The sequence below is a fragment of the Mustela nivalis genome (assembly GCF_964662115.1).
Source record: "Mustela nivalis genome assembly, chromosome: 3".
NCBI classification, from domain to species: Eukaryota; Metazoa; Chordata; class Mammalia; order Carnivora; family Mustelidae; genus Mustela; species Mustela nivalis.
Window position 1 is genome coordinate 149,741,073 of NC_139022.1, and position 27,453 is coordinate 149,768,525.

At 39.4% G+C, this 27,453-nt stretch overlaps 1 protein-coding gene across 3 annotated transcripts in view; it reads left to right on the forward strand.

The window, feature by feature from the left end:
* The first annotated feature begins 1,991 nt into the window (after positions 1-1,991).
* FYB1 (FYN binding protein 1) overlaps positions 1,992-27,453 on the forward strand; it is a 155,364-nt gene continuing 129,902 nt past the window's right edge. For 2 of the 3 annotated variants that reach the window (XM_082723422.1, XM_082723424.1), the window contains exon 1: positions 6,004-6,114. In XM_082723422.1, the coding sequence (XP_082579548.1) occupies positions 6,112-6,114 (3 nt within the window). In that variant the 5' untranslated portion in view covers positions 6,004-6,111. Of the gene's footprint in view, positions 2,657-6,003; positions 6,115-27,453 lie in introns of those variants that run through there. The other variant, XM_082723423.1, reaches the window with a different exon arrangement.

Genomic DNA, 27,453 nt, shown 5'->3' on the forward strand with positions numbered 1-27,453 from the left:
ATTATATTTGTATATTAGATATGTGTATATAATATAGATATTGTATTTGTATATTTGTATATTAGATTTGTATAATAGATATTATATTTGTATATTTGTATATTAGATCAATTTTGTCATGAACCTTCTCCCCCTGTGTGTTCTTCTAGGCATCTTACAGTTTCATTAGCTCTTATGTTTTTATATCTTTGATCATTTTGGGTTAATTTTTATGTTGTTACAAGATAAGGCTCCAGCTTGATTCTTTTGCATTATGGATATCCAGTTTTCGCACTATCATATTTAGATCAATAACAATATTTAATCATATGTTAGCCTATTAAAGTCTATCAATCTAGATGTTATTAAAAATAAAAGAGGGCCAGGATGACATTGAATCATCTCACAAATTAGGTTGTAAAAAATTTGTTTCATAACTACATTACAGATAATGTTAAATCCTCCTTATAGCACTGCTAAGTAGCAGTAGTATCGAGTTCCAAAAGGTACTATAGAATTTAAAATAGGAACTCTTGTGTTCTGATCAAAAGAGAAATTGTCACTAGGTTATACCCATGATGGCTAATTTTGTATTAGGTCATAGATAACTTTATATTTAGGTAGGCTTCTTGCCTGACAAATCATAATTTGTGAAATAGGGTATTTAAAAAAAGAAAGAAAAGAATGTAAGTCTTCACCAATATTTATCTTGTACTGAAATGGAAATATTCTTATTTTAAAATTAAACAGACAACAAATTAGGAAAATAAGGATATTCATACCTGCAATAGGTTGGCAGTGGGAAGGAATAAGAACTCAAGAAATGGCGGAGAGATCCATTTTCCTTTTTGTCATCTTCTCTGAGTCTGTAAAATCCCAAAGCATATCTGTTAATTTTCTAAACTTTCTGGCCTAACCTTACAATTGTGAAGGAAACTGGGAATGAACGGATGAATGACAAAAGCAGAAATAGATTTCTCATGTATGGCCTTGTCTTTCACTCGTTAAAGTACAAATTATTATTAACAAATTGTCAAACCCGGTGACCAACGCGATGAGAGTGTGTATTTTGACCATGTCAGTTAAACATCCTTGACTTAGAGACCTACTGAGACAAAAGGATTACAACTTAGATTCTGCCTCTGAGAAGACCATGTGAGGACTGATAAGGTGAGAAGCCATGAAAAGAGTATAGCAAGAGCCACGAGTAGAAAAGATTCAACAGACCCTGCAGAGCCTGACGAGCCCCCCAAAACCCAAAACGGGAGAAGATTAAAATGATAGCCAAAAGAGCAAAAGAAAGTAATAAGTACATCAATAACACAGAATTCCACAAGCTTTGTTCTTTGTCTCCTTGCTTTTCAAGTTACTTGGTTTGATAAAAGACCCCTTAAATCAAGTTTAGATTAGTTATGCATTGTCCTGTCTCAACAGTTCTTTTAGAGATCAGTAAATGCTTGCCCGAGGTTGGGTTTAACTTACAGAGAAAATCGTTCCCTGCTCTCCATGAATTTAAATACAATTTACTCATCTTGTTTGAAATATAGTGGGAACTCTCCTTCTGTTGGAGGATGAGTTCATTTTTTTACTAAAGTTGATTAGTAAGTTATTTATTCCAGAAGGTCCTGGGTGGCTTAGTCAGTTAAGAGTCTGACTCTTGGTTTCAGCTCAGGTCATGATCTCAGGGTCATGGGATCGAGCCCCACATCAGGTTCCATTCTGCTTGAAAATCTCTCCCTTTCCTCCTCTCCCCCCCCTCTGGCTCTCTTCCTGCTCGCTCCCTCTTTCTCTAAAATAAATAAATTAAATCTTTAAAAGAAAAAAGAAGTTACTTCTTCTAGAGGACTGATGTTCTGAATGGGTTAAGGCCCACTTTCATAAAAAATATGAAGTACAAGAACGAAAATCCACTCTGTTTTCAAAACAAAAAGTGAAAGAGAAATAAGGCAAACCAAGGAACTGCCCATTTCCTCTTGCACACCCTTTTTAAACATGCTTGTTCTTATCCTGCTTTCTTCCTGCTACTTTCCACTTGGCTTTTCCATATCTCTCTAAACAGGGAGACTAGAATTTCCTTAAATTTCTATGAATCTATTCCGTGAGTTTGAGTTGTTCTTTGCTGGCGCAGTTCAAACGCATGCTGCTAGAAAGAGACAAGTTTACCGAATAATGAAATTTTAGCTGACCCTTTTCCCAGTTTGGAAAACTCGAGGGGTCACTCAACATTTCTGTGCCTTAATTTCATCATCAGTGAGCAGTCACGTAGTGACCATCTTCTAGCATTTGATCATACGTTGGCCAAGAGTTTTCCTACAGTTTCTCAAAAATAACGGGCTTCAAGGGAGGCCGCACCCCTACAGGATTAGTGTGCAAAACCCTATAATGTTTTTATCAGATTCTGAAAGGAACCCAGGAGCCAAAAAAAAAAAAAATTATTAGAGAAATAGAAGTTGCTCTAGGATCTTAGGATGACTGAAGGAAGTATGCAAATTAATTCGCACTGAAAGAGTTTCAAATCTAGTTAGGAAGCCAAACTTAATGCAACCGATACAATGGGAGAACCATAAAAGGCAAACATAGCGAGCAGCTTCGGTTCACGGCGCAGTCTTCAGGCTGCAGGCGTCCAGAAAAAGGTGGAGAAGAGGGAGTGCGCTGAAGAGAAGGCTTCCTGGAAGAGGTGAGACTCAACGTCCCTCTGTTCTCCTGTCTCTGGGGTCTTGCTTGGGCATGTTGGTGTTGGGCACATAAAGGAAGGGATCATTTGTTTCATCTCTAAAATGTTAGCCATTTGGGATATAAAGGGGAAATAATGTAAGAGTTTAAAATCAGTCTAACCTTCTATGCTAACCATTTTAACCAGGCTCCTTTTAAAGCCTGATAGATACAACCCCGACAATAGTTTTATCTTTTTTTTTTTAAGATTTTATTTACTTATTTGACAGAGAGAGAGAGACATCACAAGTAGGCAGAGAGGCAGAGAGAGAGGAGGAAGCAGGCCCCTTGCTGAGCAGATAGCCTGATGCAGGGCTCCATCTCAGGACCCTGAGATCATAACCTGAGCCAGAGGCTTAACCTACTGAGCCACCCAGGCGGCCCCCCGACAATGCTTTTAAATAACACTCAGAAAGTAGTGTTACCAGAAATTTTTATTAGCGCTGTTTCCCTCCATCTTCTTGTAAACTGACTTTGAGAAAAATGAAGCCAGGTTCTGTGACCCACCCACATCTTTGGGCCTCACTGTCTCCCCCAGCTGTCACCTTTGGTGAATACCAACGTGGGGGCACTCCTTTTATCGGTGCTGAACAAAAACCCATTCTCTGCAGTGTGAATTTAGGAAAAGAGAATGCATGCCCAAGTAGTTAAAGAATTCTAATGACTTGCATCCTCTGAGCTACTTCTCCCTTTCATTAGCAGGAATCATTACAGTGCCCATACCAGGAAAATAGAACTTTATCTTCTTTAGATCGTATCTCTATATAGTCCGTCATCTTCATTGCATTTCCTGCTTTGCCTTCTTGCTCAGGGGCGAAGGTACTTAACTGGCTTCACAAGAAATACACTCACATTTATGATATTTGAAATGTTTTTTAAGTAAAGTTATTAGGCTGCAAAAGTAAAAACTCTTTGGTGGATGATGAATTAGGACTTGGAGCTCAAGTCCTTACCTGTTTTTTCTTAGTCAAATTATTTGTTTTAAACATATATTTTTGACAGACTTCCCAACTTCTCCAACTATTATTTAGTAATAACTAAAAATTACCCTAAGTCTCATTTGGAAATAAGCACAAATTGAAATGGAATTCAAGTGAATAAATTAAAATTCAAAGTTCTCTTAACCAGAGACTTATCCTGTCACTACACTGTTAATGGAAATTGCTAGATTTCTGTTCATGGTGTAATTTTTGTCCAACTTATGGGAACAGAGAGAAAAATCATAGAATGACCAAGAATAAGTATTTATTATGTACTGCATGGTGAAAATATGTTGTTAAACTCAGTAGTAAACAATGTCAGGGCATCAGGATTATTTGTACCTGCGAGGCTCGCCTGGTGATCTGTTCGCCATCTTGCTGGCCGGAGTCATCTGTTCCTCCTTCTAGAGAACAGGATTGCTTGCACCTTGGAATTTCCCAGGAAACTAAAAAATCCTGATGACTCTGTCTCAAACCCGGAGATTCTGATTTGATGTTTTGAGGGAACTGGTGATTTTAATGTGCAATGATTTTAATGTGCAACCTGATTGATTTACATCCTAAGCTGTACCTGCGATGTGGAAAAACTCTGTTTCACCAGATAGTAGATATGAGGTGTTTTCGTTAAGCTAAAGAATGTCTCCATAGCAAGGCCTTCTGCTGGCAAATGTTTTATGTCTCAAAGCACATCTGATTCCTCTACCTGTATTGCCTTGATCTTCCTCCTCTTATTCATTGAGCATTTATTATGTGCCAGAGACTGCAATATCAGATTCCTGACTACCCACCTAGCTCCTAATCATGCCCTTTTTAAAATACCTGCAGATTTCAAGGCGGTATCGGGTTCTTTTCCACCTCTGGAACTTGCCAGGGGCTCTGTCTTCATGCTTTGTCCTGGCGATGATTCTAACCATATTGCTAATCTCATCTTCATTTTGAAAAACATTTTCATTTTAAAAAATAAATAACAGGGAACATCTGTTTTAATATGGGATTTGGATTGTCATGGAAGTACTTAGTATTAGCTCAACACCAAGTGAAAAAATATTTGGTGCCCCTTGTACTAGGGAGTAGTACTTACAAGAAGATCTGGAAATTCACAACCCAAAATTAAGGGATCAGTTGCCTTTCCTTTTCGAGAGGCAACAAAAATGATCTTCTATCCTCAAAATTACTTTAATGTCAGGCTATGTATTCAAAATAAAGGAGATAAATCCTCATACCAGAATGTGTTCAGACAGGTATTGTAGATAATTGGTGGGATTTGAGATCAAACACCATGCTTTAAGAATATATGTAGTTTACCAACATGAGATATTAAGACATGTGATGCTAATAAAAATTGCTAAAAAACCTAACACATGAAGCTTGATTGACATTAATTTGTATTTTTAATAAAATGAATGTCATCCTATGAAAAGTTCATGGATATTTCCACCATTTAAATATTGGTAAGAGAGGTTTAAATACATTTGGGATTGTTATCGTGTTCCTTTTGTTCTTTTTAAGATCATAGTTATGTTTTTAACAAATATTACATACTTAAAATAGAAAAGTCAGAAAGTCAACAAGGTACAAAGCAAGAATTATTTGTAATAAAAGTCAACCTAAGTCAACCACAGTTAACATTTTAGTTTGTGTCCTTTGTTCATAGATAGGTAGATAGATTCACAGACATAGACCTTATATAAAATAAGTTAATTGTGGGCACCTGGGGGCTCAGTCGGGTAAGCTTCTGCCCTCAGCTCAGGTCATGATCTCAGGGTCCTGGGAGCAAGTCCTGCCTCAGGCTCCCTCCTCAGCAAGGAGTCAGCTTCTCCCACTGCCCAGCCCCCCATCTCCCCCACTGTGTTCACATTCTTTCTCTCTCTCACAAAAATAAATAAAATCTGGGCGCCTGGGTGGCTCAGTAGGTTAAGCCGCTGCCTTCGGCTCAGGTCATGATCTCAGGGTCCTGGGATCAAGTCCCGCATCGGGCTCTCTGCTCAGCAGGGAGCCTGCCTCCTTCTCTCTCTCTCTCTGCCTGCCTCTCAGTGTACTTGTAATTTCTCTCTGTCAAATAAATAAATAAAATCTTTAAAAAAAATAAGTAAAATAAAATCTTAAATAAAAATTTAAAAAACAGGTTAATCATATACACAAAATGTAATATCCAGGTGCTTCTTAAAAAATTCCATCTTTCAGACTTCAAAACTCCCCCAAGTACCTGTTCTCATGTTATTAAAGCATAATAACTTGATAAACATGGCCAGTTATACAAATGCTCTGAGGCCTGAGATAACATGCAAATAAACCTTACATATCAATGTGTGAAGGCTGGACAGACCACACAGTTCAAAAAAGGAAGTGCACTCTGCAAAGCTAACTTGCACATTCGCTGTCCGCCTTCCAACATCTTGCGGGTCACCGTGTGCCAGGCACCTCAACTCCTTTCAATAAAATGGTAAGTAGGAGATTTTATGACTCTCCTTGGCTCCCTGGCAAACATCTCATCTTCTGTACATAGAGAAGAGAGTGGTGGGGAGGCTTCTTGGCCAAGTCCTCCTGGCCTTTGGAATGTTCACTTGACCTGTTTTTGTTCCATTTGCAAATAAAGCTGCTGAGTGTTACCAGTCGAGAGCCTGTGGCTTCAGGATTTCCCGTTTCTGCTTCTAGCCTTCAGAATAGAGGAAGGGCTATGACTTACGGAAAGAAAAGTTGCATTCTTTGTCTTTGCCTTTTGAGATATCGAGGTGCCAGGATCAGTAACAATGTCAAGTTTCTTATTAGAAGCATTTGGAGGGTGCCTGTGTGGCTCAGTGGGTTAAGCCTCTGCCTTTGGCTCGGGTCATGGTCTCAGGGTCCTGGGACCAAGCCCTGCATCAGGCTCTCTGCTCAGTGGGGAACCTGCTTCCTCCCTCTCTCTGTCTGCCTCTCTGCCTACTTGTGATCTTTGTCTGTCAAATAAATAAATAAATAACCTTAGGGGGGAAAACAAAGAAGCATTTGGAATCCCAGAGGAGAACCCCAGTGATAATAAATGTGGGGCAGTGTTGCTGATGATGAGTGCCATTTTGATAACAGTGGATTTTGTAAAGGAGCTCTTTTGTTTAAAAATGCATTTTATTATTTTAGCCAAGAGAAACAAACAAAACCCAAATAGTCCAAACCCTTAGGGACAGGTTGTGTTCCCAAAGTTAATTGAAATTCATTATTTGGAGCACACTTAAAAGAGTGATGGGTCCCCAACGATACCATAACAACCTGCGTAACCCGTAATGTAGCCGAACTGCAGTGTTAGTATTCTGCTATATGGTTTCCTATTATTTCTCTGTAAAAATTGTCTTTGTTCTTATACTTAAGCTCTCAGAGTCTAGAGGAGAGCTAACTCTCTATTCCATACACTCCCCCCACCACGCCCCAGTCCCCAGAAGACTAAAACTTGGTTATCCATTCTCTTGTGAGGAAAGGGATTGCTTCCTCTGCCAGCCCCTGGCGAAAAGACAGGGATTGAGACAATGACAGCCCCAGGTACACAGATGGAGGACAGAACGCACCGCAGGCATTGGAGTGAAAGTCACAAGGGCTTCAGGGGATGTGTTTGTAAGTCGGGAGACTCTTAAGCCAGAACTGGGAAGTACAGAGGTGAGAGAGAAGAACTATGCCAGTGAGGAGAAAAGGAGGAGAAGTGGCGGGGTCATTGGTGTGGAGTCATAGCAGGGAGGAATGCACGGTCATGGAGGAAATGGTGGCCCCGGGATCCTACCAGCAGTCACACTCCTGGAGAAAGGCAGTCACCTGTCAGGACGGGACTTAAAAGTCCTGGTAGTGTTTCTAACTCGGTCTTGAGGTCCCAGATTCTTAGAAGAAAGTTTGACCTTAATTACTGATAGTCTTTTCAAAAATAAGTGAGGTTTACTGAGTTATTTGGGTTTTCTTAGGGAAAACGAGGTAATAATACCAGAAAAAAAGTTTAACCGGGTAAAGGGTATTTGGTGCAATACTTCAGCAGCGTTATCTTAGGGGATTACCATCTCCCTATTACAAAAGTAGCGCATTGTATTAGAGACAATTTCTTAGAAATACACATATGCAGAAATGAAACTATATACATTTCCTATAGTTTCAACACGTGGAGGCAATCCCTGTGAAGTAAGTACAGATCTTCCTAGAATGTCATCATTTTAAAAACATATTTCATAAATGACTTTTATGAAAGTGCCATCATACTTTATAAGCCATTTCCTTACCTGCCTTTTTTATTTAAAATATCTTGAATAATATCTGAGTTATAATGTCATTTTTCATGATGAATCATTTCCATATGGTTAGACATTTAGATTGTTTCTTATTTTTCCTTCTTTATGATAATATAGTCAATATATTCACTTACACACATTGCTGCTCAGGAAAGGTATGGTGTTGGCCTTACGTTGGCCCACATTCTTTATAACATGATTCTACATCTTAGAAGAGGCCCACATTCTTTATAACATGGCCTATGTTCTTTATAACATGATTCCACATTTCAGAAGCGGAAGAACATGGCAGTAGGATTCTAATTCTCAAACATCTGCCACTGTGGATCATTGACTTGATCCATGAACATAGACAAATTAGCTCACCTCATGGTCCTAAAGTGAAAAAGTAAAAATAAAAAATAGAATGATACCCATCTACATGACAAGTAATTTAGGCACATTTCAAGTTGCTGAATTTTCGGGGGGCGGGGGGAGAAGCAGATATCTAATAATGCACTAATTTTCGTATGGTCGTGGTGGGTGAGGAAAAATCTTTTATGAATACACTTAGAAACTTTTAGGAAATGGCATAAACGTTGGTTTTAGAGTTTTTGTTTGATTTGCTCCTTTCATTCGACCTTCAGTTGACATGTGACTGTTGACAAAAGAAATGTGCTCTCACCCGCTCAATCATTCAACCAAAGTTGGGGTTTGGCTGGATGAGAATACAGGGTGAACAACACAGGTGGGGTCCCAGCCCCCTAGAACTTACACTCAGTGCAGTGGATCTCCAACATTCGTATGCTTCTCCATTAGGGATAGGGCTAAAGATTTTGCATTTCTAATAAATTTTCAGAGGCCACCGCTGATCTAGGCACTCCGAGAACCACCATTTGGTAGAAGTGATGGATCAAAAGTGAATCAAAGTAAATAAGTCAAATACCCTCTACCCATTGCCAAAGCCCCACCTGAGACCAGTTGAATCAAAACCTTGAGGTGGGAGGTGGGGCACAGTGAGAGTAGAGAATGGCTGCACCAAACAGCAAAATGAGCCAGACACAGGAAACGTGGCAGTAGGAACCACTGCAAGCAGAGGAATTGGCAGGTGCAAAAGCTGTGAGAGGGGGAGAGCTTGGATCTGCGGGAAGACCCCCAGGATGGCTGGATGATAAATAAGGGAAGATGAAAGTGGCCAGAAGTGGTTTTAAGAAATAGGCAGCAGCCAAGAGATTCGATCTTATTTTGTTCACCCTAGCAGTCACTGGAGGGTCTGAAACAAAGGAGTGAGTGCTATTATCTGGTTTACATTTTGAAAGTAGGGCTACTTCTGGGATACCTGGGTGGCTCAGTTGGTTGAGCGTCAGACTCTTGGTTTTGGCTCATGTCGTGATCCCAGGGTCGTGGGATCCAGCCCCAGGTCAAGCTCCACACTGGGCATGGAGTCCGCTTGATATTCTCTCCTTCTACCCCTCCCCCAGCTCATGCCTGTGCACTCTCTCTCTCCCTCTCTCTAATAAAATAAAGAAGTAAACTCTTTAAAAAATTTTTTTAAAAAAATGAAAGAGAGAAAGTAGGACTACTTCTAAAGTAACATGCATACTCTGCAGGCTGCCTTGACCATGACTGGGGCTTACATATTGACTATTTCTCCCTTGTCCTTTTAAAACTGTAGCCCAAATTTGAACCCCATCAAGTTAGAGGATAAATAGTGTAGGGCTTCTGAAGGGAATGGGTTTAGAGACCTTCAAATAACGGAAGGGGCTGCAGTGATAGCCCAGCTGAGAGGGGGTGTCCAGGGAAATCAGAGAATATAAAAGGTAAACTAGAAGGATCCCCTTAGGTGCTGAGATTGCAACCCTTTTCTTTCAAGGAGAATGTGACTCTTGTTCTTACCATGTAAGCTGGAGGGGTCCTGAATAATATGCTAATATCCCCACATGGAAATCCATTCACCTCTTCATGCTTCTCCCCTTCTCCACCACCTGGCTTAAATCCTCTTCTGCAAAAGAGGTCACCTGCCTGTTGCAGCAAGATCAAGCCTGATGTGTTAAAAAAAAAAAAAAAAAATTTTTTTTTTTTAATTTAAAAATCCTGTGCTATGACAAGACAGTTTTAAAGGAAAGATGAGAGGTTCAAATACTAAGGCATCTCTTTCATCCACACGTCAAGGCATGTAGGAGGAAATGAGAGCCACTTCTTGGAGCACACTTTGGCACTCATTAAGAGTGTGACATCCTTGTCCTTAAAGTAAGTGGGCGTGGGACTCCAGCTCTTCATTCGGTAACTTTAATATCACTTCCCTAATTCTCCGGGTTGGATTCCATCTGCCCTGGTTGTTCTCTCATGTCATTCTCTTTTTGAAATATTATGGTATGGGGGCACCGGGTGACTCAGTGGGCTAAGGGTCTGCCTTTGGCTCAGGTGGTGATCCCAGGGTCCTGGGATGGAGCCCTGCATCAGGGTCTCTGCTCAGCAGAGAGTCTGCTTCTCCCTCTGCCTCTGCTGCTCCCCCCACCCCTCCGCTCATGCTCTCTCACTCTTGCTCTCTCTCATCTGCTTATGCTCTCTCTCAAATAAAGAAATACTTTATAAGATAAAATATTATGGTATGTTATGAAACAAATAACAAATTCTCACATACCACCCAGATTTCACACATATTACCATTTTGTCATAATATTGTCATTTTGCCATCTTTTCAAAAAAATCAAACAAAATTGAAGTTCTCTTTTTGCCCTTCCCAGTTCCATTCCTCTCCCTCCAACAGCAGGGGACAACAGCTCTGAAAGCAGCAGCTCACCTACCCAGTGATGTTTTTATGTTTTTATTTCATCAGCCTGTGTTTGTAAAAAAAAAAACATACAGTAGTGTTTAGTCTGCTTTTATTTGCTTACGATTTCTGCAAAAGCCTTCTCTTCACCCTACTTATATCTTCAAGATATATCCATTTGGACACACACAGGTCTGGTTCAACTTATTGACTTGTTTTGTAATGATATGGCAATTTGTTCACCTACTTTCCCAACATTTAATTTATTGCCATTATCTTCCATTTCAAACAGTCTTAGAATGAATGTGTTTCTATGTAGAGGGCATGAGCACCTGAATGTTAGCAAATGGTTCTCCAAGGTCATTGTGACGGTTTACCTCTCACCAGCCTGTGTGACAGTTGTCTTTTCTCTCCATCCCTCTTAAAAGCGGTATCGTCAGGTTTACTGAGAGACTTCTAAGAATTTGTTAAATTAAAACCCCACTTCATTGTTGTTTTAATTTTCCTGATTACTATGAAGATGGAACATGTTTTCTTAAGCCGATTGACCATTCAGGCAACCTCTTCTGTAAATCCTTTTCATGTGGTTTGTCCATTTTCTTATAGACCATCTTTTCATGCTGATTTATAGAAAATCTTTATCCAATTCTAGGCATTCATCCTGGGTGGATTATGTGCATTGTGAATTTTATGCTCCCTGGCTTCTTTTTTACTTTATTTTTGTGTGTGTGTGTCTCTTTTTTACATAAAAGTTTTAAATCTTAATGCTAACAAATTTAAAAGTAGGTCTTTTATCATTTCTGTTTTTCACTTACTTTTAAAGAAGTTATTCACTACCCCCATTTTCTAACATTTTGCTAACTTTTTTTTTTTAAGATTTTATTTGTCAGAGAGAGAGAGAGTGCACACAGGCAGGCAGAGTGGCAGGGAGAGGCAAAGGGAGCAGCAGGCTCCCTGCAGAGCAAGGAACCAGATGTGGGACTCGATCCCAGGATGCTGGGATCATGACCTGAGCCAAAAGCAGCGGCCCAATCAACAGGGCCACCCAGGTGTTTCTTCACTCAACCTTTTAAAGATTTGATTTTCATGTTTAGGTCTTTAATCATCAAGATTTTATTTATATTTGTGACGTAAGGCAGTCATCTAATATATTCTCACGTGGATGGCCAATTTAGTCCCATTTATTTTCATTTGTTCTTTTCTCCTACCACTTTCTAATGCCTCCTTGATCATATGTCCATTTCCCATATACACCTGACTTCGTTTCTAGGCTCTCGATTCTGTCATGCTGGTCAACACATTTCATAAAATTCCATCATGTTTGTTTCTTACGACTTACTTACCTGCTCTAGATTCACATCTTCTTTTACTCAAGTACATATTCCCTTGCCTATTGACTGGCAACTTCTACAGTTCTTTATGATTTCCAATATTATTCTCCCAAACAAAACAAGAACCTAAATACAGTGTAATTACCCATTGAACACAACCCTCCAACCCTGTTTCTAGTTCTTAAAACTTCTCCTTGGAAGAGATATAGCATTTTCACTCACATTTAATTGGCCAAAATAAGTCACACATGCTCTTACCTCAGCTGAAAGGACAGACATGTAGGGATGTAAATCGTCATGCGTTCAGGGTAATGGCAGAGAGGGGGTTCCTATTTGGAAAAAGAATAACAGGTGCTACAGTATATAGTGGTCTTTGTGTGACTAAAATACATCTTCATTTCTACTTCATTCTTAAATGACAGTTTACCTGTGTATATTCTAAATTGATAGTTACTTTCCCTCAGTACTTTAAAGACTCACACCACTGGCTTCTGACTGGTTATTGTTGGAATACGTGTGCCGTCAAATCTGTCATTCCCTGTAGGTGAAATTCTGTCATTCCCTTTAAGATGCTTCTTTATCTTTCTGTCCTGCAGCTTTACTATATTTCATAGAGGCATAAATTTATTATTATTTATCCTGCTTGGTACTGAGAGTATCGGTTTAAAGAGGAGCATACAACATTTTTTATAAAGAGCCAAATAGTAAATATTTTAAGTTTTGCAGTCCCATAAAGAGCCAAACAGTAAATATTTTAGGTTTTGCAGTCCCTGTGATCTCTGATAAAACTACTCAGCTCTACCATTGTAGCATGAAAGCATCCATACACAATGAATAAACAAACAGGTATGGCTGTGTTCCAATAACATTTTATTTATAAAAACATGGCAGGCTGAATCTGGCCCACAGGCTATAGTTGCCTGATTTAAAGCCTAATTATTTTTTTTAATTTTGCAAAATTATTAGCTATGATTTCCTTAAAACTATTACTCTGCCGTTTTATTCTTCCTAGTTTGTTTTTGTTTTTGTTTTTGTCTAGAGTCCCTACTAGATAAAAATCCCATGCCGTCCTCCATGATGTTAATCACTCTTCCAAATATTTTAATACTGTGTCTCTCTTTGATGAATTCTAAATGGATTTATCAACGTCATCTTTCAATCCACTAAGTTTTTCTTCATTTGTGTCCAGGGTGACCAATTTTCTCAGTTTGCCCAGCACTCTCCCAGTTTTAGCACTAAATTCCTACTTCCTAGAAACTTCTTAGTTCCAGGCAGAACAGGATAGTTGTTTACCTTATTCATGTCCAATCCAGGTTTTATCCCATATATTGAATTTTTGCTTCAATGATTAAGTTTTTATTTCCAGTTTTGAATTGGTTGATTTCACCTATTTTTACTTACTACCTGCCTATTTTGTTTCAATTGTTTGTATATCCTCCTATGGATTGTATTCATATATTTGTTCCTTGATGACTCCTGAATCCGGAAAATCATTTTCAGATTGCTCTTATCATTTTGATTGAAGGTAAACCCATCTTTTAATTGTTGGTTTTGTTAGCTCTTTCTTTCTTATTAATAGTTTTCTTCCCATATTTTGGAATTTTGTGTTGTAGACCCATTTGGAGGTGTTTTTTTTTTTTTTTTTTTTTTTTTTGGTTGACTGCCTCATTTTTTCATCCTGCCTTCTCTAGTGTTGTGCTCTCTCCTATTTGTTCCTGAAGACTCCAGCCCAGAACCAGCTCTATACCAACTGCTTTGCAATCAGGCTCACAGTAATACTGCACAGGTAGCATATCTATTACTAAATCAGCAGGCACCTGGGCCCAGGTTCTGGCTCTGGGACAGTGTCTAGCCCAGACTTTTCAATTTCAGTACTTTCAGGCCTTGTGAGATATTTAGTAGCATCTCTGGTCTCTACCTACTGGATGTCAATAGTACCCCTGTCCCCTTCATTGTGACAACATGCAGAGCATTCCCAGACATTACAAAATGCCCCTACCAGGACTACCAAAATCATCCCCAGTTTAGAACTTAGGTCTATCCTAAGGCAATTCTTAGTGGCCTCTTTCCATGAAACTGGATTAAAACAAACAGACAAACAACAAACAAACAACAACAACAAAAAAATCTGTCCTTGCCCTTGACTACAAAGAGGGGTCCTAGTTCAGGTTTTCAGGCTACCCTACAGGGACTGAACTAACAAATACTTTCATAACCTGAACCAACAGTCCAACTCACCTGTCCACTAGTCTCACTCACAGCCTTGTGTTTCTGTTCTGTTTCTGATACAGAAAGGTTTACCTTTAAATTTTCTCATTTTATATTCTACCTATCACTACTCAACATTTGATTAGGGCAGTGAGAGAGCCACAAAACTTTATTTTATTGACCAAAACTTGATTCTCTTCTTTATCTCTTTTCCCTCACTTCCCTTTAACTTTATATCTTTCTTTTTCCCTTTCCCCCTTCATCCTTGATCAGTGGCATAGAGCAAATCAACAAAGTGGAGGAAATGTATCATCATCAGGGTTGATGAGCTATTGGGAGAATTAGTCCAATGTCTTCCAGGGCTCCACCACCCCCCTTTACTCCTAACCTAGCCTATTAAAACAGTGGTTCTCAAAGTATTCTTCCTAAACCAGCAGCATCAACATTACTTGGGAACTTACTAGAAATTCTTGGGTTCTACTCAAACAAGTTTTAGGAGTGGCACCCAGCCACTTATATGTTACAAGCCCTCTAGGTGATTCTAATGTGTACTAAAGTTTGAGGCCTCCTGCGCTAAGACTTAGCTAAAGAGGTTTGGACCAGTGGTTCTCAGCCTTGCTGCCCCTAGAAATCACCTGTTAAACTTTAAATTACACCTATGTGAGCCACTTCTCTGAAGATTCTGATTCAGCTCAGGTGGGGTGCAGACCCCTTTATCTTTTATTTTATTTTTTTTTAATTTATTTGACAGGAAGAGATCACAGGTAGGCAGAGGCAGGAAGGGAGGGGGGAGCAGGCTCCATGCTGAGCAGAGAGCCCGATGTGGGGCTTGATCCCAGGACCTTGAAATTGACCTGAGCTGAAGGCAGAGGCTTAACCCACTGAGCCACCCAGGTGCCCCCCCCTTATCTTTTAAACTCCCCCAAAGGATTCAACTATCCAGTCCAAGTTTGCATTGCTTATTCATGTCCTGCTCACCCATGTCGATGATCACTAATGCCAACTCTTGCTTAACATCAGCCAGTGGAATTGTAAAACCAGAGCTCAGAATCACTGTCCTATATTCGGATTTGAGCTTCAAAACCTGATAAGCCAACAATAAATTCAAGCCTAATGGAAATCCTGGCAGAAGTCAAAAAAGTGGAATTGAAATAAACATCTGCTGAATTTGATATATGACAGCTGAAAGAATTTGCGTGAAATATAGTGAAAACATCTTAATAAGGTAGATATTTAGGAGGGTTAGCTTAAATGAATACATTTTGATGTATGTATGTCTGGACATAATCCAAAGAACTACAAGCAATTTTATCATTACAACTCTGAAAGACAAGTAGCTATGTTTACTTTATCACAAGAGGACATTCACCCGAAAGAAACTAATTTTGTCACATGTACCCACAACTGCATGAGACAGCAGTTCAGGGCTGGGTGGAGTTTTTTTTAATAGCAGAACATAGCTACCCCAACACAACAGGGCTGAGATACATACTGTTTAAATTAGTTACCTCGGGTGTGGGGGAACAAGGGAATTTCCAAACTATCTGTTGTTAATTACCAAGCAAACAAAGAGAAGATTGTGAGGGTGGAATTGTAATTTAGGATTTCTAAGCAGAGTTCACCTGTAGCTACTGAGCATACAGAGCTTTGGCGGCTTCAACTCTCAGTAGTTGTAAAAGTTAGCCAACTTAAGCAGGCATTGATTGAATTTGATAAGCAGGTCATGCAGAGAGGGAGGAAATTCTAGAAAGTAGCCAGAATAACCGTGTCTTAATGATTAATTAGGCAAGAAAACCCAGATATAACTTCTCTATGTCTTGACACGCCTACATCCCTATTTTCTCATTCTTCTTCTCTTCCGCGTGCTAAACCCTCCTGTTTAACCTGTAAGCCTGACACATCAAAGAAAAAAAGAAAGGAGAGGAACGGAGAAAACTGGAGAGGAAAGGAAGGAGAAGAGAACAGGGAGAGGGAGAGGGAAGGGGAGAGAGAGACAGAGAGGAGAGAGAAGTGAAGGGAAGGGAAGGGAAAAGAAAAAAGAAAAAAGAAGAAAGCTGCCAGAACATTCCTAAGAAATGATGCTCTTTGACCAGCAAGAACACTGGTTTCTCTCCTCTTTCAGGGTTCATTACAGACAGCCAGTCAATCCAGACGTGAGGGAATATTGCTCTCTTGAGCAACTAACTTGCGGAAACTAGACACATGGCACATCTTTGCATTTCTACACTACTGTTTCCCTTGTTAAGGTCTGCACTGAACTGAAGAGCTATAGATCCTGCATTTATAAATACTTGAAGAGAAGGATTTGATTTAACAGTGTGTTATTTTAATCATTCTAGTAAATTTGCCCTAGACCCACGGAGAAAACTAAAGAGAAATTGGCTCTTGGAACCAGTAGACTGAGGTTAGAACCCTTGCCCCAAGTGAAAATTTTGTTTTTTCAAGCTCCCTGAGCAGCTTTGTTCCTCCTTGCTGCATCCCCACATGAAGGATCCATTACCAGATCCATTTGTTTCTTACATGAGATACTCGTTTTTTTATGTTACCTGCTTGGATCCCGGAAACACTGGAATTGGCAATTAGATTAGATAGGTTCCCTTTCTGTCTTTAATATTTTATGAGTGGAACAAATTACACAGTTCTAGATATATAGAAAAAGTCAGGGTAAGGTTTGGTAAACTTTGCCTTCTGAGTAGGCAGTTGATTTGGGACATGTTTGGATTGGAAACGGTGTCTAGGTATAAGAAACAAGATCAGATTTAAATGCATAAGAGCCTACTGGGGGTTTCTGAGCTAGTCTTGAGTTGTGGGGGGTGCAGGGGTAGTGGAAGATTGTTAACATTTAGTATTAAATAAGGTATTGGTTGCTGCAACTTACTCTGAAATGCATCAAAAAACAAAAGTGAATGGAGGTGATAAAGCAAAAATAGCAAAATGCTAACAAATAAAGTATCTGGGTTGGGTATATTGATGTTCACTTTCAACTTCAATTTCAACTTTTGGATATGCTTGTAATTTTTCATAATGAAAAGCAGGGAGGAAAGTTTAAGTGTCACAAAGACTAGACAAATCAAGCTGGAAATTTAACCACAATACTCCACTCTCTATACTGATGGCCCGCGCATTCATGCAGTCTCTGTTTATCCACCATCTATCAGCACAAAACCCCCCTTCCTCTAAATGTAACTATCTTTAGCATTTCCCTCTCTTGAAAATATGAGATGTGAGATGATAATTTTTTTTTTCAAAAACATGCAAAAAAAATGTAGAGAGCATAAAAATCTCACCATGTGAAGAAAACCACTGTCAACAGTTGTACTTACATGGCTTCACTTTCAGGTTGGCCAAAGCCACTCTGAAACTTCCTTTAATACATGGTTCCAACATCTTCCTTCAAGAAAGTTCTCACTTTTCATTGCTGTGTCCCGCCTTCAGTTTTCTTTCAATGCCTTGAAATGTTTATCAAGCACATATGACTTTCCACTGCATCTTCTCCCTAATTATTTTACTTTCCACCATATTATCCTGCATTCCCTAAGCCTCATATTTGCTACTGCACTCACAATTTTGTCAAGAGCTTAATCTGATTAAGGCAAAAACCATCCTTCTGACTTAATAATGACACAATTTAAAACCAAATTCTCACTCCAGATAGAAATGAGGATATCCAGATCAATCCATTTCTTTTTAATTATGGAAAACACAGAGATTATAACTGTAACTCCCAGAATTCTTAGTTCAAAAAATATAAGCCAACCTCACAATATGCAGTATTCACTTGGATTTTGTCACTGCTGTTTCCCACAGGTTCACAATGAGTGATTGGCAGTCCCTGGAGAGCAGAGTACATTCTGGGCTCTCCAGATGGGTTTTGGTAAATAAAAAGAAGTATTCATACTAATATTTGAGAGGTATCTTTAATATATGTGCTTCAAAGAGTTTTCATAAGTTCACTTTTTTGCACTGTAAATTTTATAAGCAGCCCTGATTTTTTTTAAAAGATTTATTTATTTATTTGAGACAGAGAGAGAGAGAGAGCATGAGTGGGAGAGGCAGAGGGAGAGAGAGAGAGAAAATCTTAAGCAGACTCCAAGCTGAATACAGAGCCCTGTGTGGGGCTCCATTCCATGACCCTGAGATCACCACCTGAGAGCCTCAGAGCAATGAAATCTAACCCCGCTGTCAAGCTCCACACCCAGCACAGAGCCTGCTTAAGATTCTCTCTCCCTCTCCCTCTGCCCTTCTTATCCTCTCACTTAAAAAACTTTAAAATTTTAAAAAATTAAAAACCAACACATTTTTTGATAAATACTATAGTCTTTCCTCTGCTGATGTTCTTCTTAACTCTACAGTCGATTTGGAATTTATTCTGTCACATGGAAGGAGGTTAATGTGAAGTTAAAATAATATCTATTTAATATTTCTATCCCTATTTTTGTTATTTTTAGATTAGCATACATTATGACTCTCTTGTAAGTCACCTATATTTTATTTTTGTTATCATACATTCACAATTATTATTTTACAATATATTCTAATATCAAACATGGCTAGTCTCCCTTCATCATTTCTCTTCTTTTTCACAATATCCATTAATGAGCTCACCCATATATATTTTTCCTTTTTTTAAATTTTTTTTTAAATTAACATATAATGTATTATTACCCCCAGGGGTACAAGTCTGTAAATCTCCAGGTTTACACACTTCACAGCACTCACCATAGCACACACTTTCCCTAATGTCCATAACCTAACCACCCTCTCCCTACCCACCTCCCCCACCCCCAGCAACCCTCAGTTTGTTTTGTGAGATTAAGAGTCTCTTATGGTTTGTCTCCCTCCCAATCCCATCTTGTTTCATTTATTCTTTTCCTACCCCCCAAACCCCCGACTTTGCATCTTCACTTCCTCATATCAGGGAGATCATATGATAGTTGTCTTTCTCCGATTGACTTATTTCACTCAGCATAATACCCTTTAGTTCCATCCATGTCGTCACGAATGGCAAGATTTCATTTCTTTTGATGGCTGCATAGTATTCCATTGTATATATATACCACCTCTTATTTATCCATTCATCTGTTGATGGACATCTAGGTTCTTTCCATAGTTTGGCTATTGTGGACATTGCTGCTATAAACATTCAGGAGCATGAGCCCCTTCGGATCACTACATTTGTATCTTTAGGGTAAATACCCGGTAGTGCAATTGCTGGGTCATAGGGTAGCTCTATTTTCAACTTTTTGAGGAACCTCCATGCTGTTTTCCAGAGTGGTCGCACAAGCTTGCATTCCCACCAACAGTGTAGGAGGGTTCCCCTTTCTCCGCATCCTAGCCAGCATCTATCATTTCCGACTTGTTAATTTTGGCCATTCTGACTGGTGTGAGGTGGTATCTCATTGTGGTTTTGGTTTGTATTTCCTTCATACAGAGTGATGCTGAGTACTTTTTCATGTGTCTGTTGGCCATCTGGATGTCTTCTTTGCAGAAATGTCTGTTCATGTCCTCTGCCCATTTCTTGATTGGATTATTTGCTCTTTGTCACCCATATATTTTTTCTAAGTGAAGTTTACAAATCTATTAAGTACTTTAAAAATTCCAGTTGTGATTGTGATCACCATTCTTACACTATGAAAAACTAAAAGTAAAAAAGAAAAGCAAAGAGTATCCAGATTTTTTTCTTTTCTTTTTTTTTTTTTAACATTGCTAAAAGTTCAATTCACTGTTGCACTAGAGAGATGTCCCCACCTACTCAAGTAACTTACATGCTCTTGGGTGGGCTCTTTATGGCAAAGCATAGTCTGGCCAAGGGAGAGAACAGCCTATAGAGAGAAGGAAGTCATCTCCCAATAAAACTGTAGTACCAGTTAAGGCTGGCTAACCTAGCAAGCCAATCGGTCACTGAGGATGAAAGCATTCCTTACTTTATTTTTGTTTTTATTGCTGTGTTATTGTCATGTAACTTCATTTTTCCCTTAAAGTGGTTATAGAGGTAAAATTAAGGTCCTTAGAAATGTGTGTTCCTCAAATTTTCATTAAGCAATTCTTTTAAGAACAAATTCTAATTCTTAATCTCTCAAGAATTACTCTTGAAAACCGTGAGCACGCTTTTGTCAGTTTTTCCATGTTTGAAGACAAAATTTTACACAGTGAATCACTCAAAAGTTTGAGCGAGATATATTCATCTATTAGGCATGTAAAATATTTTCCTAATATAAACATAAAAGGTGGCTATAAATCATCATTTGAAACTCTTCTATTGAACGGATGACTAATCCATTAAGTTGCAAATGGAACACTCCCAAGTCACATGATTCTATGTTAAAGCTGTTACTACTTACTTTCTTTGAGGTGGCTACAGGATAAAACATTTATTGTTTCAAGAGTGCTCATTACATAAAACTCCACAGTCCCTCATCATAAGTCCACCATTTCTTTTTCACATACCCTAAAATCAGAACTCTGTCATTTTAAGAGGTTATCTAGCAACTCCCACCCTCACAGCATGAAATTCACCCAAAAAGTCTGCACAGAGATCACCTCAGGGGTGACCAGACAAGATCTCACCTGCCCTTTCTCCCCCAGATAAAGTGATTGCTGCACTATGTCATTTACAAGGTGAGATCCAAGGACCCAAACTATTTTTGTGCTTCTAAGTAAGCCCAATACTTAACACCAAAAGAGAAACCAAGACCATGAAAGGTCATAGCAATCACCTCACTTAATCATATACTGAAAAGGGGAGTTTCAGACATTTTGGTGGTAATTTTTTGTTTATTTGTTTTAGGAAACCCATTCTAAGTAACATCCCCAAAATGTCTCTTAATTGCCCAACTCTATGGAATCATTTACTCTTCTTAGTAACATTTAAAAGTCTTCCTTTCAAACTGGTGCCTAGCTCTCCTCCCTATTCCTGTAACAATTCCTTCTCAGCTCCATTTGAACTTAAATGCCTTTTGTTTGGTGATACGCAAAATACCAATATTGGCCATCCTCTCACTCTGCCCAGGTATTTTCTGTCACTATCAAGGCTTCAACCACTACCCTCTGCTGTTGACTCACACATCAGGCAACTCAAATGTCCCCTGGCCCAAACTGAAGTCATCATCCTTCTCTAAATCTGTTCTTCCTTTTATCATCTAAAACCCAGTAAGTGCAGCCACCACTCTCCAGTCACCCAAGCCCTCATATGTCTATGTCATGTAATATTTATGCCATGTATTATTTCCTCAGTGCCACTAGTGCCCCAGCCTAAAAGCACATACATGTTTCCTCCTCTCTACCCATATTTAACACGCTACACTCAGAATTCAGGCCCTTATCCTCTTTGGCTGGAGAATTAGACTCTTGCAACTCACATTCCTTAAATCCGTCATTACTCTGTTACTAGAATGGTCTTTCCAAAGCACATATCTCATTAGGCAACTTTCTGGCTTCAAACCCTTCAGGTGGCCCCTAGCGGCCTAGAAGAGGGGTCAGCAAACTATGGTCTGTGGGCCAAATCCAGCCCCTTGCCAGGGTCTGCAAATAAAGTATTGTTGGAACACAGCCACACTTTGCTCACTGATGTACTGTATAATGGTTGATCTCAGGCTACAACAGCAGAGTTTTAGCCAAGGCTATGTGGCCCCAAAAGCCAAAAATATTTATGATCTGACCCTTTACAGAAAATGTTTGCTGATGCGGGGCCTGGTGGATAAGGTCTGAACTCTGTGGTAGGACATACTATTTCAGGGAAACCTCTACATCCAGGCTTAGCTCTTGCCACACACACACCATTCAGCTTTATACTCTAGCAGTGTTTGTCTGCTTACGATTTCCCAGCACAGTCTGACAGAAATTTCTGTAAAGGTGGAGTACTCGTATGCCTACGCTGTCTAACACAATAGCCACTAGCCCCATGGGGCTGTTGAGCGATTAAAATGTGGCTAGTACAACTGAAAAAATGAATTTCAAATTTTATTTAATTTTAATTAATGTAAATTTAATTAACATACATGTTTAATTGGATTTAACTTTAATTAACATAAATTTAAACTTAAGTAGCCACAGGTGAGCTATGACATTGGACAGTACACCTAGACTGTGTCACCAACAGTATCTGTTCCCTCTAGGGGAGTATTTTAAATATTTAGAGTACACTGTCCATCTGGGAAACATTGATATTTCAATAGTTAACTTAAAGGTCACCCTTTCTAAGGAGGCTTTTCAAACTTCCAAGTCCATGTCTCCCTCAAAGAAGTAGGCATTCTTCTTTCAGTGTTTTCACTGCGTCATCCTATTACCAGGAATCTTCTGTTTTAGCCCAACCAGAATAGCAGTTCCTGAATGCAGATCCCTGTTCAATTCATCTCTGCTTTGAAAGCTCCTACTCCAGCGCCTGGTAAATTAATATTGGTCACATAGATTGATCGATGTCACATTCAGAGTCTTTCCCACACACAAACCACACGCAAATCTCCTTCATTTTTAATTCTTTGACAAATGAAGAATGACCTCTCACACAAGTGCAGGGTATCCTAGGAACCTTCTCCTTCATCCCCTCCCTACTAGATGTTGACTCCTCTCTGGGAAAAAAATAATCCCTTAGCATCCTGATTTTGTTCACACATTTTTTTTAAAGATTTTATTTATTTATTTGATACAGATCACAAGAAGGCAGAGAGGCAGACAGAGAGAGAAAGGGAAGCAGGCTCCCCGCCGAGCAGAGAGTCCAACGTGGGACGCAGGACTTGATCCCAAGACCCTGAGATCATGACCTGAGCCTAAGGCAGAGGCTTTAACCCACTGAGCTACCCAGGCACCCCTTGTTCACACATTTTTAAAGTTCACTTTAATAACAACACTTTTGATACTTAGGGTCAAAAATGCCACATTCCTCTACAAGTTATAATGAGGAATCCATGGCCATTCTGCCAAACCTACTTGTTTGACATGTATGAAATTTGTTAAATCTGCCTTTTTTTTTTTTAAGAACACACTGCTTTTTTGTGGCTTATGTAAACCCTCAGCTGTCACAGCTAACTTGTTTTTTATTTTGCCTTAGCAACGTGTAATGTTATCTATTCAAAGGACAATAAAAAATTCTACAGTGTGAGTTTTCTACAGATAGGAACCCAGCTTATTGAATTGTGCTTATGGCATAAACAACAATCAACAGCCTTTGAAAGGAGGAGCCAAAAAATATTGATGTCACTTCTGAGAAAGTATGAGAAATCTAGCCCAGTCAGGTGGACTTCAGTCAGCCAAGAATCTAAAACTACACATATTTACAATGTTCGGAGTACCAAAGCAAAGCTTCCATACACTTCCTTTTTGAAGTTCCAACTTAAATATTGACAATTTTTATTAGCTTTTTTTTTTTTTTTTTTTTTTTTTGCTCATGTAGAATCAAGAGATCTTAAAGCTAAATTGCTTCAAAATGCTTTGGACTTTATCAAAACTGACATGTTTTAAATAGTTAAGGTTTAAAATCAGGTGATTTTGACCCTTTTCAAGTGTTTTGTGTTTTTTTTTTTCATTGCTATAATTCTTATTTATACTCTAATACCTTAACTCTGTCAGATCAGGGAGTGTGGAGAAAGAAGGATGAGATAATAAAGGAGGAGAGCTCTATTATGTCTCTGATCACTTCTCTTTCTTCATCCTACCAAGTAGGCCATGTTGCCCATACACTCCTCTGGGATCATCTGTCTGGAAGATTTGCACAGTGGTTGTGAGTTGTCGGCAGAGCTAATCTGTGTGCCTTTCCAAGTTTTAGCTTTTCCTATCTGCTTTACCCTGGTCAAGCTACTTCACCTCAGTGACCTAATTTTCCCCTCTGTAAAGTAGAGGGCAGTGGTAGCCTCTCCCTTGGACCTGTTCATTAGTATCAAATGAGCCCATGTTGCAGGAAAGCATTTGGTGCTGGGTCTACCACAGAAACGGGGCTCACGGGATATTTGCTGCTTATTTGCTGTTTAAAATGTTTTGAACCTTAATGGAAATGCTTTTAAACCATCGTTTAAAACCAAAAGCGTTTGAATTCCTTCAAAATGGTCTTGAGGGGCTCAAAGATCTTATCTAAAGATGAGCAAACCCCTACCCTTTAACAATGTTTAGAAAGATGAGCAAACACCTACCCTTAAACAATGCTTAGAAAGATCTGGATTTCCCTGGGGACATTGGAAAAGGAAAGAACCAAATTTTATCAGGGAATGGGAATCAGCCTGTGGCTGGGAAAATGAGACCGGCTGTGGGGTGCTTCCCCCGACTCCTAAGGAGAATTTTTCCTCTTGTTGCATCTGAGCAACACAAGAAGCTTGCTTTGACTCCATCTAGAGTGTTGGACCAATTCCCAAAGCCTTAGAAGAAAAAATACGGGGGGGAAAAAAAAAAACACACAGGAAAGTTCTCTGAAAAATAACATGGGAAAGCACAGTCAGAGTTTACAAAAGGAAATACTGCCAAAGCACCAAACCTTCTAACACAAGTTCCAACTTTGCTAAAAGCCCAGGGTGTGGCTGGAGTATCCTAGATGCTCAACAAATCTCTGGTGAATGAAGTTTGCTAAAACTCACTGTGGATAGATTTACTGCCCCATGAGATAGACTGAAAAATGGTGAGGTAGCGACATACAAAGAAAAATGCCTCTAAGTGTACTTTCAGGGTAAGAAAGGTCCAAAATAAATGATATTTTATACAAGTTATATTTCTATTCCTCTATTTGGAGAGATTTTCTTTCTAAATTGTAGTCCTTACCATTCAGGCTGCTAATCTGGAGACAGGAGTCCAGTTTATTGAATTGTGCCCAAACTATAAATTTGTTTCCTTTTATATCAAACAATCTTGGAATGAGAGCCTAAGGGCAACTAGAATACTGGTCTCTATTTGTAAATACAAACTAAAGGTTTTATCCTGTGTCAAAATTAGGTGGAGATAAATTTTTCATACACACACTATACCATGATGGAAAGTAGTATCAGTTGTGCAGAGCCAAATAAAGATAAACGAAATGGGAAATCTTTTAAGTATTTTCAAAAACTAGTATCTGGGAACGATAAACCTTTAGGCAAGAGAGTGACCGTTTTTTGAAAGTCATCCTTTTGGGGAGTTTTTAAACTTAAGACCTACTTCGTGTGTGTGGCATTGCCCCATACTGACACAACTGTATGATGTTGGTGTTATTTACCATCATTATTCCCACTTCCAGATGAGAAAACTGAGGCGCGGAGAAGTCACTTGCCCAAACTCTCACAAGCTAATGTTCAGACGCAGGCAGTCTGGCTCCAGGGTCCAGGCTCAAATCCTCTGTGTCATTTGCCTTGAACAGGATAATGTTTCTCCTTGCTGTTCTTGGCCACACCTCTGTCACAGGACACAGTAACATGAATGTCTTTCCTTTCAGTTCATATAGACCTATAGCATCTTGTTAATGGAGAAATGATATTCCTTTGTCCAGATATACCATGTGTTGTCTCACCTGTTCCCTACCCCCCGGAATTTGAACTTTTGCTTTTCCACTATAAAAGCCACATTCTACTCTCAGAACTATTGCTTGTGTGACATCAGAGAAGAACCACGGGAAAGAGTGCATGAACAGTATCACCTGGGGCTCCCGTGGGCAGAAATGACATTTTCAGTTCCCCTGGGAAGTTGTGTAATAGGAGCTCATAGGGTTTAGGATACTGTTACAGAAAAATTAGCTAATCATGCCAGCTTTCCATTATGCTACAAAGTGAAGTGACAGACAGTACAGACAGTAGCCCAAAGCTGAATTATAATCACACAATTCTCTTTATTGGATAATATATTCCCACTAAAATTGCTGGTTTTCATAAAAGGGAAAATACAGTTTTTTTACTTGGCCTTTAAAAATTCTCAGTCTTGCTGTTGAGACAGAGCAATGAGCTCCTAGGACGGCTGTGAGGTTACAGCCTTTCTCTCACAGGAGCACCTTTCCCTCACCTCTAAGCTTCAGCCCCTATTTTAGAGTTTTCTTGTTTTTATTCCCTGGGTCAGTGGTCCACCACACAAGGAGGTACATTGCTCTGTTTTTTCTGTGAGTATGAGACATGGACAAAACAGACCAGAAGGAAAGAAAAAACCAAACCTATTCCTTCTTTCCTTGGCACAACAGAGTTGCTGTGAAATTTCTAAAACAAACAAAAAACAAACAAAAAAACAGAGTAGAGCTAAACAAAACACCCCTCCCCAAGACTTACCACATACTCTTCTTTGAATGAAGAAGGACCTATAGTAGCTCTTAAGTCTATTTACCAAGCTGTGCAAAAGCCTCTTTGTCCTCATCCTACCTGCACATTCTGATCCAAAAGCCTCTTCTCTCAGGGGTCCCTTGGAGAAGCTCCCTTTTCTACCCTCTTGCACCAAGGACCGGTAGGGCCAAGCAGGACAGCAGAGAATTCCCCCCTAGAACCCATCCAGAATAGCCCATTTAACCAACTGTAGTCTTTTTTTTTTTTTTAATTTCTTTTCAGTGTACCAGAATTCATTGTTTATATACCACACCCAGGGCTCCATGCAATACATGCCCTCCATAATACCCACTACCAGGCTCACCCAACCTCCCACCCCCCAACCCTTCAAAACCCTCAGATTGTGTTTCAGAGTCCATAGTCTCTCATGGTTCATCTCCCCCTCCAATTTCCCCCAACTGCCTTCTCCTCTCCATCTCCCCATGTCCTCCATGTTATTTCTTATGCTCCACAAATAAGTGAAACCATATGATAAATGACTCTGTCTGCTTGACTTATTTCACTCAGCATAATCTCTTCCAGTCCCATCCATGTTGATACAAAAGTTGGGTATTCATCCTTTCTGATGAAGGCATAATACTCCATAGTGTATATGGACCATATCTTCCTTATCCATTCATCTGTTGAAAGGCATCTTGGTTCTTTCCACAGTTTGGCTATTGTGGCCATTGCTGCTGTGAACATTGGGATACAAATGGCCCTTCTTTTCACTACATCTGTATCTTTGGGGCAAATACCCAGTAGTACAAATTGCAGAGTCATAGGGAAGCTCTATTTTTAATTTCTTAAGGAATCTCCACACTGTTTTCCCAAGTGGCTTCACCAACTTGCATTCCCACCAACAGTGTAAGAGGGTTCCCCTTTCTCCACATCCTCTCCAACACACGTTGTTTACTGCCTTGTTAATTTTGCCCATTCTAACTGGTGTAAGGTGCTATCTCAATGTGGTTTTGATTTGAATCTCCCTGATGGCTAGTGATGATGAACAGTTTTTCATGT